General features: G+C 43.6%; 1 protein-coding gene across 1 annotated transcript; it reads left to right on the top strand.

The window, feature by feature from the left end:
• Positions 1-18,243: 18,243 nt before the first annotated feature.
• On the top strand, positions 18,244-19,362 carry LOC136319392 (ubiquitin-ribosomal protein eL40 fusion protein-like). Its single transcript, XM_066252673.1, has 3 exons — positions 18,244-18,247; positions 18,567-18,683; positions 19,172-19,362. Exons 1-3 carry the CDS (start codon positions 18,244-18,246, stop codon positions 19,360-19,362), a joined length of 312 nt encoding a protein of 103 aa, XP_066108770.1.
• The last annotated feature ends 935 nt before the right edge of the window (positions 19,363-20,297 follow it).

The raw sequence follows: 20,297 nt of genomic DNA on the forward strand, positions 1-20,297 counted from the left end.
TAAATGAAGCAGGTTACCAAAGAAACAGGTTGTTCATAAAGACATCACTGAGGAGGTGACATTTGAGCGGTGACCTAAAGGAGGTGAGGAGGGACCCTGTAGATATCTGCAGGACAAGTGGTCCAGAGGGAACAGTATATACAAAGGCCCTGAGACGTTAATTCTGGTGTGATGTTGTTTTGGGGACAGATGGAGAGATGATGGAGGAGGATTAGTATTTCTGAGTGCACATATTCAGTGCCCTAGTGATCCCATTTTTAGCCATAATCCTTAGAGAAATACTTTGCCAAGTGCATAGACAAGTAAAAGCTATTCACAGTAATAGTGTTCATAATATCAAAAACCAAGAATTAACCTAAAAATAATCAAAGGATAACAGATGAATGAAAGCATATTCAAATGATGAAATAGTGTGGGAATTAATTAGATTAACATAATAATAATATATAACATTAATTGAGCACCTGCTTTGTGCCAGGCACTGCATTAAGTACTTTCTGTGATAACATACCACATCCTTGGAAAATCACCCTAAAAAGTAGGAAGTATTAGCATCTATGTTTTTTGAATGTGGCAGCTTTAAAATATGCCTGTGAATTCACCTGACCTGTGGTGGTGCAGTGGTTAGTGTTGACATAGAATGTTGAGGTTTCTGGTTTGAAACCTAAGGTCACCAGCTTGAGTGAGGGCTCACTGGCTTGAGCACAGGGCTGTTGACATGATCCCAAGATCGCCAACTTGAGCCCAAAAGTTGCCAGCTTGAATCCATGGTTGCTGGCTTGAGCACAAGTTTCCTGGCTCGACTTGAACTTGAGGTCCCTGGTCCAATCCCTGGTCAAGGCACATAAGAGAAGCGATCAGTACACAACTAAAGTGAAGCAATGAGTTGATGCTTCTCTCTACCTCCCTCCATCTCTTTCCCTTCCTCTCTCTCTCTCTCTCAAAAGAAAAGTCCATGAATTCTTTGACAATTTCTTCAAGCTGTGTAGCCTAATTGCCCTCTCCTTGATGGTGGGCTGGACTTAGTGACTTTGTTTTCATGTACAAATAAGGCAGAAGTGACAATGTGTGTCTCCTAAGACTGGCATAAAAGGCACTCTGACTTCCTCCTTGAGCACGCAATTGGAGGTGAGGAGGGGGGAAGCTGATAGCCATATTGGTAGGGTATTCAAGCCTCACTATGGCCAAGTCCACGTGGACAGTAACTGGGGCCTTCTGCCAACAGCCATGTGCATGGACCAACTTGGAAGTGGCTTCTCCGGATCCAGTTGAATTCCTGCCAATGTTTTTACTGCAGCCTCATGAGGAACCTCAAGCCAGTACCATTCAGATAAACCACTCTCAGATTTCTGACCCTGAGGAATTTCATGAGATAATAAATATTGTTGTTGTAAACTGTTAAGTTTCAGAGTATTTTGTTATTCAGCAGTAGTAACTAGTATACTATATGAGGCAACTGAGACACAGAGAGATTAAGTAACACTCCCAAAGTCACAGAGCCTATACATGGCAGAACTTGAATTTAAACATAGGCAGTGAATATTAAATATTGAGTGAGCCTGACCAGGTAGTAGCACAGTGGTTAGAGCATTGGCCTAGGATACTGAGGACCCAGGTTTGAAACCCCAAGGTCACTGGCTTGAGCACAAGCTCACCAGCTTGAGTGTGGGATCTAAGACATGACCCCATGGTCACTGGTTTGAGCCCAAAGGTCGCTGGCTTGAAGCACAAGGTCACTGGCTTGAACAAAGGGTCATTGGCTCAGCTGGAGCCACCTGGTCAAGGCACATATGAGAATCAATGAACAACTAAGGTGCCGCAACTATGAGTTGATGCTTCTCATCTCTCTCCCTTCCTGTTTATCTGTCCCTGTCTATCCATATCTCTCTCTCTCTCTCTCTCTCTCTCTCTCACGCACACATGCACACAAATTGAGTGAAAAAAACAAGCTGCAGAATTATATATACCATATGAGTACATTAATATTTTTACTCACAGAATAATCCTATTCACTGTTCATGGGTGTGTGTATGAGAGTATGTATATGTATAAATGTATGAAAATGTGTGAACGAACATGTGGATTAAATGAGACTTCACATTTAGTTCTAATGTTATGTTTGTTTCTTAAACAACAACAAAAAAACCTAAAGTAAACCTGACAAGTGTTAACCATTTGCTGTCAGTCCAGAGTGGAAGATACACAGGTGTGTGCTATATTTGTCTTTGTACTTTTCTTTTATACTTTTCTCAAAACTAAAAATAAATGAATATAACAAAGAAAGAAACCCAGGGAGGATTTAAATAGGTGAGGCGGCCCTGGCTGGGTAGCTCAGTTGGTTAGAGCATTGCCCCCGCTATGCCAAAGTTATAGGTTCGATCCCGGTCAGGGCACATACAGGAAGCAACCAATGAATGCACAACTACATGGAACAATGAATCGATGTTTCTCTCTCCCCCCACCCCTTCTCTTTCTCCCTCTAAAATAAATTAGAAAAAAATTTTAATATTAAAATAAATAAATCAATATATGGGACAGAAGTGAAAGGGTGGTCCAGGCAGAGGCACCAGCTTCACAAAGGCCTGGAGGCAGTGATGAGCTTGATCTTTCTGGGAAATGAGGAAGCCTAGCAAAGTCATTCTACACCCTGCTGGCACATTCAAAGCATGCACCCAGCCCCCAACTCCAGACCAGTGAAGATGTGGAGTGGAAGGTGGCAGGCAGGAGTCTATGGTTCCTCAGGAGATTCTAGTAATTACTGTATGCATCCAGGGCTGGGAACTGCGGGGCACATGGTTCAGTGCAGTCGCCACTTAAAAACATGTTTTCTGAGTGATAATTGAATTATTTGGGGAGAATAATACAGAAGGTGTAGGGAACGGGAAACTCTACAAGTCTGCAGTTTGGACTTAGGAGTGGTTGGGCAGCCAAGGTCCAATCCCCTTAATTGTACTTAATGAATTACCATCACTAGCCTAGGAGAGTTCCAAAGGGTGACAAGCACTACAGAGAAAACAAAAAGATGATGGCATCGAAAGCCACTGGGCAGCTTTTGGAGCTGGGGTGATTGGGAGGACTTCTCGGAGAAGGTGACATTTGAACTGAGACCTGAAAGGTACACCAGCCCTAGATACATGTGGGAAAGGTGTGCCAGGCAGAGCGAAGAGCAAGAGTGAAGGCCCTGAGGAGGTGACAAACATGTAAACAGTTGGTTCCAGCAAAGGGTGACCAGGGATGTGATAGGGGACCCCAGAGATGGCCCAAGTGGGGGATGGCCAGGGTTAGGTTTTAGGGAGGAGGCAGCTGGGATCCAGGTATTAACTTTCCCGATTCAGTCCTGTCATTCCTCAGCAAAATGCCCCCCCTCCCGTCCCTGCATTCCTCAGAGAAGCAGCCCCTGAATGGAGGCTTTATTTCCCCAAGGGGAGCAAGAATGAACATGATCACTCTAAATCTATCGGATTTAAAATGTAGCCCAGTGCACATGGAATGTAGTTCAGAAAAAACAAGAAGTTTTTAAAATACAATTCCATTCTGTCTGCAGCAGCAGAAGGAGCCAGCAAGGAGAGATAGGGGATTTAGAGGATGGGGAAGGTGGACAACTCACAGGGCAACTACAGAATCGGGGTCTCTGGGACAGGAGCCTTCTGGGCTCCAAGCCCGGGCCCCACACCACCTCCAGTCCTGCTCCCGACAGCTTGGTTCCCACACAGCCATGACCAGAGTAGCCAATCTAAAAGCCAGATTCACTCCATCCCACCTACCGCAGACCTCAGCTGGTTCCCTACTGCCCCACAAGCAGAACCCAAACTCCACTCTCCCTGTCTCACTTGGGGCCCCAGCCAGAGAAAACCTGCCTTTGTGCCTGTCTCATCTCTAAGCCTTTGCCCATGTTGTGCCTTCCGCCCCTTCCTATCCTTTCTAGAAATTGACACAAAGGAAGAAGTCACCCATGTTGTCTTTATATATACTATTGATTGATTTTAGAGAGAGTGAAACATCGATCGATTGTTCCACCCATCTACGATCTCATTGGTTGAGACCGGGGACTGAACCTGCAACCCTGATGCTTCAGGACAAGGCAGCCACCTGGCCAGGCCACACATGTTGTCTTAGTCATCTCTGGCTGTGTAAAGAAATGACCCCAAAATGAGAGGCTTTATGCCACACACATTACTACTTACAGTTTCTGCCAGGAACACAGGCATGGCTTAGCTAGGTGCCCTGCTGGAGGATCTTATAAGACCACATTCATGGGACAGGACAGCTGGGTGGTGCTCTCATCTAAAGGCTGGGCTTCCAGGTCTACTCGACTGTGTGGTGGCGGCATTCAGTTCTTCAAGGGCTATTGGCCAGAGACTGCCCTCAGTTTCTTGCCAGGTGGCCTTCTTCATCAGGGCAAGCGTGTGAAGTGAGCCCGAGAGAGTCTAGAGAGAGGAAAGAGAAGGAGGAAGGGGAGGGAGAGGAAGAAAAGAGAAAGAGAACCAGCAAAACAGAACTTACAATCTTTTTTCCTTTTTTAAAGATTTTATTTATTGCCTGATCTGTGGTGGTGCAGTGGACAAAGCATCAACCTGGAACTCTGAAGTTACTGGTTCAAAACCCCAGGCTCACCTGGTCAAGGCACATATGGGAGCTTCCTGCTCCTCCCCCCTTCTCTCTCTCTCTCTCTCTCTCTTTCTCTTCCCGCTTTAAAATTAATTAATTAATTAATAAAAAAAGAAATGTTAAAAAAGATTTTATTTATTGATTTTACAGAGAGAGGAGGGGCGGGGGCAACAAGTAGTTGCTTGCCTGACCTGTGGTGGCACAGTGGGTAAAGTGTGGATCTGGAATGCGCAGGTCACCAGTTCGAAACCCCAGGCTTGCCCTGTGAAGGCACATATAAGAAGTAACTACTACAAGTTGATGCTTCCCACTCCCCTCCCACCCCCCTTTCTCTCTTTTACCTCTCTCTAAAAAGCAATAAATAAAACCTTTTTTTAAAATGTAGTTTATTGGTTGCTTGTCATATGTGCCTTGACTGGGCAAGCCCAGGGTTTCAAACCAGTGACCTCAGTGTTCCAGATGGAGGCTCTATCAACTGTGCCAATACAGGCCAGGAAGAACTTACAATATTATGTAACCTAATTACTCTCAGAAGTAATATTTCATCACTTGCTAAATTTTATTGGTTAGAAAGAGTCATAGCCTGATCAGGAGGTGGTGCAGTGGATAGAATGTTGGCCTGGGGTGCTGAGGACCCAGGTTCGAAACCCAAGGTCACCAGCTTGAGTGCAGGGTCGCTGCTTGAGCATGAGATCGTAGACATGACCCCATGGTCACTGGCTTGAGCAAGGTGTCACTGGCTTGGCTGGAGCCTCTAGTCAAGGCATGTATGAGAAAGCAATCAATGAACAACTAAGGTGCTGCAACTATGTATGAGTTGATACTTTTTATCTCTCTCCCTTCCTGTCTGTCTGTCCCTGTCTGTCTCTCTTTCTCTCTCTCTCTCTCTCTCTCTCTCTCAAAAAAAAAAAAAAAAAAGAGTCCTAGGCCCCACTCATGCCCAGTTGGCAGGGGTTACACATGGGTGTGGAATTGGGGCTTAATTAAAGATGTCACCGTATGCTTATGCCTCGAATAGTGCACAGATGTTGAAAGTGTTAGGGGAAGCCCTGGTCAGGTAGCTCAGTCAGTTAGAGTGTTGTCCCAAAACGCTAAGGTTAAGGGTTTGATTCCCAGTCAGGGTACATTCAGAAAGCAAGCAATAAAAGCACAACTACGTGGAAAAACAAGTGAATGCTTCTCTCTGTCTTTCTCCTTTCTTCTCTGTCTTTCTAAAATCAAGCAATTAGAAAAAATGTGATAGGAAAGTTTTACATTATATTAACTTGTCACTGTTGAAAAAAATGTGTGTATATACAAACATCCCTCATAATTCAGTAATGGTCCTGACTCAGAACCAGCACTTGGAGTGCTCCTACAGAGCTCTGCGTGACTCCCTCCCTCATCTCCGTCAGGACTTCGTTCATATGTCACCTCCACAGAAAGGCCCTCCCTGAGTGCTCTCTGTCTAAAATCACCCATCTCTTTCCCTGATCTTCCCCTACACTTTAATTTGTCCATAGCACAGCTCACCACTTGACCTTATGTATCAATCTTTTTTTTTTTTTTTTTTTTTTTTCTGAAGCTGGAAACGGGGAGAGACAGTCAGACAGACTCCCGCATGCGCCCGACCAGGATCCACCCGGCACGCCCACCAGGGGCAACGCTCTGCCCCTCCGGGGCGTCGCTCTGCCGCGACCAGAGCCACTCTAGCGCCTGGGGCAGAGGCCAAGGAGCCATCCCCAGCGCCCTGGCCATCTTTGCTCCAATGGAGCCTTGGCTGCAGGAGGGGAAGAGAGAGACAGAGAGGAAGGAGGGGGGGGTGGAGAAGCAAATGGGCGCCTCTCCTATGTGCCCTGGCTGGGAATTGAACCCGGGTCCCCCGCACGCCAGGCCGACGCTCTACCGCTGAGCCAACCGGCCAGGGCCTGTATCAATCTTATTAACCCTCCTTTGCCATTACTGGAATGTTAGCTCCAAGAGTGGAAACTTTTGTCTATTTTGTTCACTGCTGTGTTTGCATTGCCTAGCACATAACAGATGCTCAATAAAGATGGATTGAACAAAGAAATTTACACACACTAACACACATATATACAGATCCTTTGATTAACTTTTCTGTCCACTCCCCCAGAAAAATCCTGAATGTCAGCCCCCTTTTCTTTTTTTAAATAAAAATAGCTCAGGTTGCCCTAACTGGGTAGCCCAGTTGATTAGAGCATTGTCCTGATATGCCAAGGTTGTGGGTTCAATCCCCAATCAGCACACATACAGGAATCAACCAATGAATGCATAAATAAGTGGAGTAACAAATCCATGTTTCTCTCTCTTTCAAACCAATAAATAAAAAAAATACATTTCTTTAAAAAATAATTTGAGTTTACCTTTGAACATTTAGAAATTCACAGAATTATAAAGATCATGCAAAATATGATCCTTCAGAGACAAATATATTTAACCTGTTGATGTAGAAACTAGTTATCATTTACATGAATCAAAATATATTAACTACATGATTTACAGCTTTAAAATATATATATATATATATATATATATATATATATATATAAAGGAATTTTGTTATTATTTCATTTTGTCCTTTAGCTTTTTTTTGCTTATTCTCTTTAAATACAGAGGAAGTTGGCAAATTATTTCATCAAAGACTGTGTTAAGTTTAGATCAACAAGAATTGAGCTTTCTCTAAACCTGTATATTCTCTATGTACTCTAACTGATATTTGTAACTGATTTAGAACCCCTTCTATTACCAATCTTTTTTTTTTTTTCCTTAAGTGAGAAGAGGGGAGGCAGAGACAGATTTCTGAGTACTCCCTGACTGGTATCCACCCGGCAAGCCCTTCATGGGGTGATGCCCTGCCCATCTGGGGCCATTGCTCCATTGCTCGGAAACTGAGCTATTTTAGCACCCGAGGTGAGGCCATGGAGCCATCCTCAGTACCCGGGGCCAACTTGCTCCAACTGAGCCATGGCTGCAGGAGAAAAAGAGAGAGAGAGAGAGAAAAAGAAGGGAGAGGGGGAGGGGTAGAGAAGCAGATGGTCACTTCTCCTGTATGCCCTGACCTGGAATCAAACCCAGGACATCCACACTCTGGGCCAATGCTCTACCACTGAGCCAAATGGCCAGGTCTCTATTACCATTCTTAAATAGTTCATGAGGAAATCAGTTCTAAACACAAGGGTATATTAGTAAACACAGGAGGAGGCCTACATTTTCTCTAATACATAATACATTCAAAACTCTCCTAGTACTCTCCACTCACCATTTATAAAGTGTTAAACACAGGCAGGTCATCTTCAGAAGTTTTTAAAGTCTTTTGTGTGTGTGTGTGTGTGTGTGTGTGTGTGTGTGTGTGTGTGTGTGTGAGAGAGAGAGAGAGAGAGAAAGAGAGAGAGAGAGAGAGAAAGAGACAGAAAGACACAGAGACAGGAAAGGAAAGAGATGAGAAGCATCAACTTGTAGTTGCATCACTTTAGTTGTTCATTGATTGCTTCTCATACATGTCTTGATGGGGGGGGGGGTGCAGGGAGCCCGCCAGCCAAGCCAGTGACCTCTTGCTCAAGTCAGCAACCATGGGATTATGTCTATGATCCCACACTCAAACTGGAAACCCTGTGCTCTAGCTGGGACCCAGCACTCAAGCTGGCGATCTCGGTGTTTCGAACCTTAAACATCAGTGTCCCAGGTCGATGCTCTATTCACTGTGCCACCACTGATCGGGCATCATCAGAATTTTTTCAAACCATAATTTTAAGAGCATTCTTAAAGATGTTCTAGAGATAAAGAGTGGACATTGATGACAATTATAGAGGGTACAACCATAAGACATTAGAACAGAAAGAATCACTTGATATAATACGATCCAGTGCCCATCCTACTTTTCAACGTTTACTTTATTTACAAAAATTTAAAGCCAAAAGATGAATTCACTTGACCAAGCTTATCCATTTGTCAGTCCTGGAAATAGAACCTATGACTCGGCGTCTGACTCCTAGCATTTACAATCTCCATAGATCTCCAACACTGCTGAAAGAACTCTTGGCCAGCTGAGAAGTTAGCACACAAAACTTTCCTCACAGAGGTAAGGTTTCACTTGTCCAAGACCAATTCTCCATGGCTAATTTCCCAGGAAGCTGTCCATGTCTGAGCCTTTGATGCAATCAAGCTTTTAGGGAACAGAGACGGTGTGTTACACATCAGGACCAAGTAATATCCACTGAAACAGCAAGACTTAGACACAGTCCCCAATTGTGCCAGTGGATAGGCTGGTGCTACTTTAGTCATAGAGCTTCAGAGCCCCATTGCCAAGGACCGGGGTTCCCTCCTAGGGTCTAGCCTTGTTACTTCTCCATGTACTGTCCAGAGAGCAGTGGACAAAGAGTATCCTGTAAATCTGCTCAACCAGGAAGGCCCATTGTCTGCCTTTGTAGCTTGACACCCCCTTATGGAAACTTTCCCATTCCACACTGCAGACATTCACTACATGGCCCCCCATCTACTGAAAAAGAACTATTCCTATTATAAGAAGTATGAAGTCACTAGATCTCCTCTCATTCCAACGGAATAGTCACAGTGACATAAGAGAGCAATTTGTTTTGACGTTGTGCGCGGTACCTTCTGTTTGTCCTCCCCGGCCCATTCTCTATGGTTACCCATTATTGTGTACCCCAAAATTTAAGGATACAAAAGAGCTCACTCTTTCTCAAGCTCAAGTTAGATTTGACTGATGGGGAGTTGAGCAAAGATATCAAAGAGAACAAAGGAAGTGAGGAGAGAGGATTTAGCCTCTACCTGGCTCCTGTGAATTCACCTCCTGCTGGCTGGTGGAGACTCCCCCAAAGGTCACTGCTCTTCTCCATCTGACCCTCACTGAAGGACTCTCTCCTTCCACACATCAATAATTTCTCCCTCTTTATTACCTATTAAGGGCAACATGTTCTCTACTATTCCATATTCCAGCACTAACCTTTGTGCTTCCCTCCCCTGCCCCCACCTTAATAACTTTTTCCTTTATCAATGAAAGGTTTTCAACATTTTTTTTATTTATTCATTTTAGAGAAGAGAGGGAGAGACAGAGAGAGAGAAGGGGGGGAGGAGCTGGAAGCATCGACTCCCATATGTGCCTTGACCAGGCAAGCCCAGGGTTTCGAACTGGTGACCTCAGCATTTCCAGGTCGACGCTTTATCCACTGCGCCACCATAGGTCAGGCAACATTTTTTAATTTAAATTAATTTATTTTGTAATACCATCACTAGAAAGAGATATAGCCTGACCAGCTAGTGGCACAGTGGATAGAGCGTCAACCTGAGACTCTTGAGGACCCAGGTTCAAAGCCCCGAAGTCTCCAGCTTGAGCTTGGGCTCACCAACTTGAACGCAGGTTTGCTGTCTTGAGCATGGAATCATATATATGACCCCACGGTCAGCGACCGTGGCTCAGCTGGGGTCACTGGCTCAGCAACTGCAATCAATGGACAACTAAAGTGCCTCAACTACAAGTTGATGCTTCTCGTCTCTTTCCCTTCCTGTCTGTCTGTTCCTTTTTTTTTGTTGTTGTTCCTTTTTTTGTCCCTCTTTTGCTCTCGCTCTTGCACTCTCTGTCCTTTGTTAAAAAAAAAAGAAAGAAAGAAAGAAAGAAAGAAAGAAAGAAAGAAAGAAAGAAAGAAAGAAAGGTAAAAAACAGCCATATCCAAACAGTTTCACCATCAGCACGGAAAGGAGCAGGCCCAAGGGTCCTGAGAGATAAAGCCTCGGGCCTCAAACCCAAAGTCTTGGACTTTCAGTTAATTGAGGCTGATTGATCGCAGTTCAAGTCCGAGTGAAAGTGGTTGGGACAAGTCCCCAAAGCTTTCAGAGCTTAGGACCTGTGTCTTTGGAGGCCTCATTAGGCAACGAAGGAAAGAAGAAAATAAACACTCAGAACTCATTAATCCACACCCAACTGGCCACACCTCTCCTTCTGACAAAGGGCACACGCCAACCCCTGCCCACACCTGTCTCACTCACACTTTGCTCGCTGGTAGGACTGGAGCCCCCTGTGTTTGGAGGTGGCCTGAGAATCGAGGGTGGCTGACTCCCACCTGCAGCTCTGGCCTGGACTAGCTACGCCCACCCACCACACCATATCTTAATTTAAGTGTGCCATCTACTCCCTCCCTCCTGATACAAATGTCAGTGTTTTATATCATTATCTTTTTTCTTTTTTTTTTTTTTTAAATTTTTTCATTTTTTTTTTAATTTATTCATTTTAGAGAGGAGACAGAGAGGGACAGAGAGAGACAGAGAGAGAGGAGAGAGGAGCTGGAAGCATCAACTCCCATATGTGCCTTGACTAGGCAAGCCCAGGGTTTCGAACCAGCGACCTCAGCATTTCCAGGTCGATGCTTTATCCACTGCGCTACCACAGGTCAGGCCATTATCTTTTTTCTTTTCTTATTTTTTTTTAGATTTTATTTATTCTTTTTTTTAAGAGAGAGAAGGGGGGAGGAGCAGAAAGTATCAACTTTTATATGTGCCTTGACCAGACAAGCCTGGAGTTTTGAACCGAGTCCTCAGCATTCATTCCAGGTCAATGGTTTATCCACTGTGCCACCACAGGTCAGGCTGTGTCATTATCTTTATTAGGGAATACTGAAGTCTCGTAGTCTTCAGGTAGAACATTAAAATGTTTTGTGCTTGGCTCCTTGTTTGGAAAGTGGTCAGCCTCCTTTTCTTTTATCTATCTATCTATCTATTTTAAAAAATAAATAGAAATTTAATTTAATGGGGTGGCATTGGTGCATAGGAACACATAGGTCTCAGGTGTCCATCTCCATAGCATGTGAACTATTCATTGCATTGTGTGCCCATCACCCAAAGTCAAAGCACTTTCCCACCACCTTTTATTTGGCCCCTTTACTCCTCTCCCTCTCCACCCCCTTCTACTGGTAACCACTTCATTTTTTCTATGTCTATAAATCTTAGTTTTATATCCCACCTATGTGTGAAGTCATATAGTTCTTAGCTTTATCTGATTTACTTATTTCGCTTAGCATAATATTCTCAAGGTCCATCCATGTTGTCAACAAATGACAACAGCCCTCTTTTCTTAAATGCTCCTCTTACCCCAGACCCTGGGAAGTCAGTGGTCATGACCCTGTATGTCAATTTCATCCTTGTTGCTAGGCAACCCAATGCTCTTGACTCCCTCAGCCCTCAATTCATATTCCTTTCTTGGGAAAAACAGATAAACTGTTCTCACCTCTCTTTCCCCTCCCCCATCATGAACCAAACTAGCCTCTGCATGAGGGTCCCAAAGCAAACTGGCCCCTCCCCACCTACTCATCCAGCTCCTGGGAATAGCCATGTCTACAGCAGTCTCCCCGAGTCCATCTTTCCCATGTTCTAAGTACCTTTTGTGTGCTAGTTTGCTTAACTGTCATTCAGTGAGGCAGCACTTTCATTGTTCCCATACAGATGAGGCTAAAGTGCCCACACCATAAAGCAAGTGATGCCCTGATGGTCCTCACCCAGAAGCTGCGCACCCATCCCCCACACTGCCAGGTGCTGTGTGACTTTGAGGAGGCTCCCTTTCTTCACTGTTCTTCCCCCCAATGCCTAGCCAGACCTGGAGAGGTGAGGTTATAGAGTACATTTCAATTTTGCCTCCCAGCTCTAAGTTGAGAAGCTAGTGAAGCAGATGGAGGGCCCAGAAATAGAGGCAGCCCTCCATTGGAAAAGGGGAATGTGGAGCCCTGAGGGCAGCGCTAGGGGAGGGCACCCAGCACATCTCAGATCCTGGCTACCAAAGCTAGAAATAGAAAGTCAGGGGAAAGAGGAGAGGTAAAGAGAAGGGGGAGAAGGGAGAGAAGGGAGTAGGTGGGGTGGAAAGCCAATGGAGGGAGGGGTCCGGTAGGGGGAACTGATAGAAAGGGGAGCATCCCCCCACCCCGTGACCATTCATAGAAGGGTATATGAGTCCACACAGCTTCATGGGGGAAGGGAGAAAAAAGAGGAAAGGAGGAGAGTGAAGGAGGTATAGTAGGGAGGAGAGTTGAATGGGGAGAGAGGGCCAGGGCCAGGAAGTTGAAGCAGTAAATGAAGCAGGTGGCTTACAAGAGAAACAGAGACAAAAGGAGAGACCTAGACAGAGAGACGGAGAGAAGTTCAGACACAGACACACACAGGATCAGAGACGTGCACAGATAAGGAGAGTTGGCGAGACAGCACTGAGAGCTGGGAAAGACCTTGAAGTGACATTCAGTACACATACAGTTCAGATCATAATTGTTTACGTTGCTGCTTTATGTTCTTTTAGCAGTTATCTTTGGGCAAACAGGCAGGTCCCGGTCATTGTGGAGCTCAGGAGGTCCCCCATAGGTCACCCCCTATCCCTTGTAGTCAGGCTGGGGTGGAAGGAGTGGAGCCAGTGGAGCAATTGTCCAGAGGACAACAGGAAGCAGAGGCTCAGGTCTGGGTTGGAGAATTAAGGCTGTACAAAAGAAGGGCTTGACGCTGGGGCATTAAAGGATTAATAGACAACTAATCACTAGGAAGGAATGACTTTGGGGAAAAGACATTTCAAGCATTGGGTACAGCCTATTCAAAGGTCCTGGGGCAGGCTGTGCCTGGTATGTGGGAGGAACAGCAAGGAGGCCCGTGTGGCTGGAGCAGAGTGAATGGAGAGAGACAGGGAGGGCAGGAAGGGGAGCAGGGCTGTTGTATGGTGCCTGTGGGAGGATTTGGGCTTTTACCCTGAGGGAAATGGGAGCCCTGTTGGGCTGTGGGCAGAAAAGGCATGGATAGAACTTATATTTTAAATTGATCATTCTGAATTCATTCACATAAGAAGAAAAACAAAAATCTCAGGCAAAAGTAACAAAACATTAACTGTGTCCATTAACTGAAGTTGGTCCTTATGTGCTATTATTCACAGGACTTTGTTACTTTAAAATGTCTCCAAATATATAATCAACTAATAACTGAACAACAACACGCTGAATCCAACTGATGGGTCTCCAACTCCAGCCCCAGCTGAACCACTGACTTTGGGACATCCAAACCTCCCTCTGGCAGGCACATTTAATCCTTTCCTGGGGCTAAGGGTCCCAGTGCTGCCCCCTCACCTTGAGCCTCTCTGGCAGAGAGCCTGGCTTCTTCCCTGAACTCATTTATAAATGCCTCAGCTCTGAAGGCCTAATTGTGCATGAAATCCAATAGAATTATCAGGCCCCGACGAGCAATTTCTGAGATTATTTAGTTCAGTGAAGTAAATAATGACATTAGCATTCTCTTGCAAGCTCCTGGAGAACCCCCCCCCTCATTTTAGTCCTGCGATCTAGTTGCCTGCAGTCTTTTTCCTGAGTGGTGGGAACAAGGAGAAAGTTGAGGGGCTCAAAATCCTCAGATGTTAGCACCAGAGGGAATCTTTATGCTTTCTTAAAGATGGGGAAACTGAGGCCCAAAGAAAGACCTGTCTGAAGCCACACAGAGAGTTAGGGCCTCTGGAATCTATTTCCATGTCTTCTGCCATCTGTGCATGCAACCGATGACCGCCCCACCGCCCCATCTACATCTCTGGGTGTGCCAAGGCAGAACTCAAATACTAAACCAGTGTGACATGCAGAGTGGTGGTGATGGGGGGAGGGGTTCTGGTGTGCATGAATCCTAAGATCTTGCCTTGTTAGGAGATATGAAGAGACATTGATTAACTTTCTGCCATTATAGGCTAAGTATATATGTTAGAAAGTATAAGAATGACTACTCAGAGAACAGAAATAGAGTAAATAATTTTCAAATCACTAAAGGGAATAAGAAAGGAAAAAAAAGAAAATCTGGCAAATACAGCAGAAGGTTGAAGAAGGGGTAAAAAAGGAGCAATGGAAAAAAATCACATTGAACAGAAAACACATAAAAGGTGATAGAAATATACCCAAATACTATATGTCTGTAAATATAATATGTATAAAAATGGATTAAATTCATCACTTGAAAGACACAGAGTTCAGATTGGATGCATAGAAACAAGAACAAACAAACAAAACCCACTTCTACTATATGTTCTTTTGAAGACACATAAGACATGATGCACTTAAAACAGAATGTGCATCATCAACAAATAAATAGCAAGGAAAAGAAAAAAGGACTGCTGGGAACCTGCAGACTAAAAGAGACTTAAAGGATGTAGCAACTATTTATATGTGTGAATCTGATTTGGATCCTGCTTTAAACTGTAGAAAAGATGCAAGTATTTTTCAACATCCACAAAAAATGTGATTTATCACACCAACAAAATGAAGGATTAAAATCATATGATTATCTCAAAAATGCAGGAAAAGCATTTGACAAAATTCAACATACATTTATGATAAAAACTCTCAACAACAAAAAAATTTACTGCAACATAATAAGGGCCATATATGACAAGCCCACAGCTAACATCATACTCAATGGAGAAAAGCTGAAAGTTATTCCTCTAAGATGAGGGACATGTCCAGGATGTTCACTATCATTCAATATAGTATTGAAGTCCTAGCCACAGCAATCAGACAAGAAAAAAAAATAGCATCCAAATTGGAAAGAAGTAAAACTGTTACTATTTGCAGATGTTATCTGCAAATAGTAGATATATATATATATCTACTATATATAATATATATACTATATATATTATACTATATCTATATATTATATACTATATATTACTATATATACTATATATATTATATATATTATATATACTATATATACTATATATACTATATATAGTATATATATACTATATATAGTATATAGTATATTATATACTATATATATACTATATATTATATACTATATATAATAGAGATATATATATATCTCTCCAAAGAATCCACCAAAAATAAACAGACTTAAGTAAAAGATTTCAGTAAAGTATCAGAATACAAAACACAGGGGGTCCTTGGGTTATGATATAGTTCTATTCTTACGACAGTGACATAACTCGAATTTTGGTGTAAGTTGAAATACACCCTAGTCTAAGTCACTTATGTATCCTAACACAGTTGTAAAATCATAATCTAGACCATATAAACCCAACTAAGTCACAGAAAAAGGAAAAGGACATAAATATACTGTACTGTATACTGTACTGTGCATTCTTCCACCATGTGCAACCAAACTACAGTGCTCACAAAAATTAGGGGATCAGGGACCATGCAGATAATCCAGTACTTTCAGCCTTTTGTATAGTGCATTTTCATCAATGAAATAAGTTGGTTTTGCATCTCATTTGCATAACTGAGCAGCTTTCTTTGACTTATTTGCTTTTCTGATGTCTTTATTTTATTTTTTTTATATTTTATTTATTCATTTTTAGAGAGACAGGAGAGAGAGAGAGAGAAAGGGGGGGAGGAGCAGGAAGCATCAACTCCCATATGTGACTTGACCAGGCAAGCCCAGGGTTTTGAACCAGCAACCTCAGTGTTCCAGGTCAAGGCTTTATCCACTGTGCCACCACAGGTCAGGCTGATGTTCTTGTTTAATAATAAAATTTAAAAAAATCAAATGCTTCTATTTTTTTATTGCTTCATATTCATTTTAAAATATTCCCTAATTTTTGTGAGCAATTTAGTTCGCCCAAGTAGTCCATAAGTACAACACTAATGGCATAAGCCGAAACACTCACGTTTCAATTTTTTAAAATTATTGTGGGAGTGAGCATTGTAAACTTGAAACATCATATGTCAAGATTGTCTAACTCGAGGACCCCCTGTATACAGAAAATCTGTCATGTTTCTATACACTAAAAATGAACAATCAGAAGAAGTTAAGGAAACAATCCATTTACAATTTCATCAAAAAGAATGAAATACCTAGGAATAAATTTAACCAAAGAGGTAAAAGACCTGTACTCAGAAAACTAAAAGACATCAAGGAAAGAAATTGAAGAGGACATAAATAAACAGAAGCATATATTGTGCTCATGGATTGAAAAAAGTAATATCATTAAAATGACCATTACTATCCAAAGCAATTTACAGATTCAATACCATTGATACCAAAATACCAATGACATTTTCCTCAGAACTAGATCAAATAATCCTAAAATTTATGTGGAACCACAAAAGACCATAAGTAACCAAAGCAATCCTGAGAAAGAAAAACAAAGTTGGAGATATTATGCTCCCTAATTTTGGAGATATTTATACTCCCTGATTTTAAACTATACTACAAGTCTATAGTAATCAAAACAGCATGGTACTGGCATAAAAACAGGCACACAGATTCAGGAATAAACCCATGCCTACAGGGTCAATTAATCTATGACAGAGAAAGCTAGACTGTACATTGGAGTAAAGAGAGTATATTCAATAAGTGGTGTTGGGAAAACTGAGCAGATACATGCCAAAAAATGAAACTGGACCACTTCCTTACACCTATATTAAAAATAAACTTAAAATGGATGAAAGACTTAAATTTTACACCTGAAACCATAAAACTCCTAGAAGAACATAGGTAGTAAACTCTCTGACATCAGTCTTGAGTAATGTCTATTTTGTTTGTTTAAATTTTTTTTTTTTTTTTTTTACAGAGACAGAGAGAGAGTCAGAGAGAGGGATAAACAGGGACAGACAGACAGGAACGGAGAGATGAGAAGCATCAATCAGTTTTTCGTTGTGCATTGCAACACCTTAATTGTTCATTGATTGCCTTCTCATATGTGCCTTGACTGCGGGCCTTCAGCAGACCGAATAACCCCTTGCTCGAGCCAGTGACCTTGGGCTCAAGCTGGTGAGCTTTTGCTCAAACCAGATGAACCCTCGCTCAAGCTGGCGACTTCGGGGTCTCGAACCTGGGTCTTCTGCAGCCCAGTCCGACGCTCTATCCACTGCGCCACCGCCCGGTCAGGCTGTAATGTCTTTTTTGGACATGTCCTCTCAAGCAAGGGACACAAAAATAAAAATAAACAAATGGACTTCATCAAACTAAAAATATTTTGCACAGCAAAGGCAATCATCAACAAACAAAAAGACAACCTACTGAATGGGAGAAGATATTCACCGATGATGCATCCAATAAGAGGTTGACATCCAAAATATATAATAAACTCATACAGCTCAATAACGAAAAAATAAACCATCTGCGCTGGCTGGATGCTCTGTTGGTTAGACTGTTATCCCGCTATGCAGAGGTTGCCAGTTCAATCCCCAGTCAGGGCACATACAGGAACAAATTGATGTTTCTCTCTCTCTCCTCTCTCTCTCTCCTCTCCTCTTCTCTTCTCTTCTCTTCTCTTCTCTTCTCTTCTCTTCTCTTCTCTCTCTCTCTCTCTCTCTCTCTCTCCCTTTCTCTCTTTCTCCTTTCCTTTCACTCTAAAATCAATAAATAAAAATTTAAAAATGGGCCCTGGCCAGTGGCTCAGTGGATAGAGCATTGGCATACCATATGGACATCCCGGGTTCAATTTCCAGTCAGGGCACACAGAAGAAGCGACTATCTGCTTCTCCCCGCTCCCTCTTCCCCTTCTCCCCCTCTTCCTTCCTCCCTGCTCTCCCACTTCCCTTCCTGCAGCCAGTGGCTTGATTGGTTCGAGCACTGGTCCTGGTGCTGAGGATAGTTCTGTTGGATGTAGCAGCCTCAGATGTTAAAACTGGCTTGGTACTTGAGCATTGCCCCCAGATGGGTGGGTGTTTCTGGATGGATTCCAGTTGGTGTGCATGCAGAAGTCTGCCTCACTATCTCTCCTTTCACCTAAAAAAAAAAAAATTTTTTTTAATTATCTGATCAAAAAATGGGCAGAGGACATGAAGAGACATTTCTCCAAAGAGGACAAACAGATGGCCAACACACATACGAAAAGATGCTCAACATCACTAATCACCAGAAAATGCATATCAAAATCACAGTGAGACATCACCTCACACCAGTCAGAATAGCTATCATCAATAAATAAACAAACACTCTTTCTGTCCAATGAGGCAGCAGAGCAGTTTCCCCAGCAGATGTAGAGAAGCAGATCTTTGTGAAGACTCTAATGGGCAAGACCAACACCCTTGAAGTTGAGCCCAGTGACATCACTGAAAATGTCAAAGCTAAAATCCAAGACAGGGCCCTGGCCGGTTGGCTCAGTGGTAGAGCCTAGCGTGCGGAGGACCCGGGTTCGATTCCCGGCCAGGGCACACAGGGGAAGCACCCATTTGCTTCTCCACCCCTCCGCTGCACCTTCCTCTCTGTCTCTCTCTTCCCCTCCCGCAGCCAAGGCTCCATTGGAGCAAAGATGGCCCAGGCGCTGGGGATGGCTCTGTGGCCTCTGCCTCAGGCGCTAGAGTGGCTCTGGTCGCAACATGGTGACACCCAGGATGGGCAGAGCATCGCCCCCTGGTGGGCAGAGCGTCGCCCCATGGTGGGCGTGCCGGGTGGATCCCGGTTGGGCGCATGCGGGAGTCTGTCTGACTGTCTCTCCCTGTTTCCAGCTTCAGAAAAATGCAAAAAATAAATAAATAAATAAAATCCAAGACAGGGAGGGCATCCCGCCTGACCAGCAGCATCTGTTTTTGCAGACAGCTGGAGGAAGGCCACCCTATCAGAATACAGTATTATGACAGAGTCACCTCATACTTGGTGCTTTGCCTGCTGGGTGGCATCATGGAGCCCTCCCTCCGCCAGCTCGCTCAGAAGTACAGTTGCGACAAGATGATCTGCCGCAAGTGTTATGCCTGCCTGTACCCCTGTACAGTCAACTGCCACAAGAAGTGTGGCCACCCTAACAACCTGTGCCCCAAGAAGAGGGTCAAATAAGGCCCCTCCAACACCTCCTCAGCCACAGGGTAGCCTCATACCTAAACCCCGGCCCTGGGGCCTCAGTAAAGTTTTCCTGTCATTGACTAGAAAAAAAGTAAATAAAATAAATCAATAAACAACAAGTGTTGGTGAGGATGTGGAGAAAAGGGACCCTCATGCACTGTTGGTGAGACCACAGATGTGCCCCAAGACCACAGATTGGTGCAGCCACTGTGGAGATTCCACAAAAAAACACAATAACAACAAAAAACCCTAAGCCTGACCAGGTAGTGGCACAGTGGATAGAGCATTGGACTGGGATGCAGAGGATCCAGGTTTGAAACCCAGAGGTCACCGCCTTGAGCACGGACTCATCCAGCTTGAGCACAGGCTCACCAACTTGAGTGCGGGGTCACTGGCTTGCTGCCTTGAGCCCAAAGATCACTGGTTTGAAGTCCAAGGTCACTGGCTTGAGTCCAAGGTCGCTGGCTTGAGCAAAGGGTCACTTGTTCTGCTGTAGGCCCCCAGTCAAGGCACATATGAGAAAGCAATCAATGAACAACTAAGGTGCCACAATGAAGAATTGATGCTTCTCATCTGTCTCCCTTCCTGCCTGTCTGTCCCTCTCTCTGATTCTCTCTGACTCTCTCTCTGTTTCTGTCAAAAAAAACCCACACACCTAAAAATAGGACAATCATATGATCTAGCAATTCTATTTCTGCATATTTATCCAAAGAAAATGAAAATACCAATTTGAAACAAAAAAGATATATGCAGCCAGGTGTTCATTACAACATTGTTTAGAATAGCCAAGATATGGAAGCAACCTAAGTGTCCACCAATTGACCACTGGAGAAAGAAGTTGTGGAACATATACAATGAAGTATTACACAGCAATGAAAAAGAGCAAAATCTTGTCATTTGCATCAACATGGATGGATTTGGAAGATATT

Source organism: Saccopteryx bilineata, chromosome 1, assembly GCF_036850765.1.
Source record: "Saccopteryx bilineata isolate mSacBil1 chromosome 1, mSacBil1_pri_phased_curated, whole genome shotgun sequence".
Lineage (NCBI taxonomy): Eukaryota > Metazoa > Chordata > Mammalia > Chiroptera > Emballonuridae > Saccopteryx > Saccopteryx bilineata.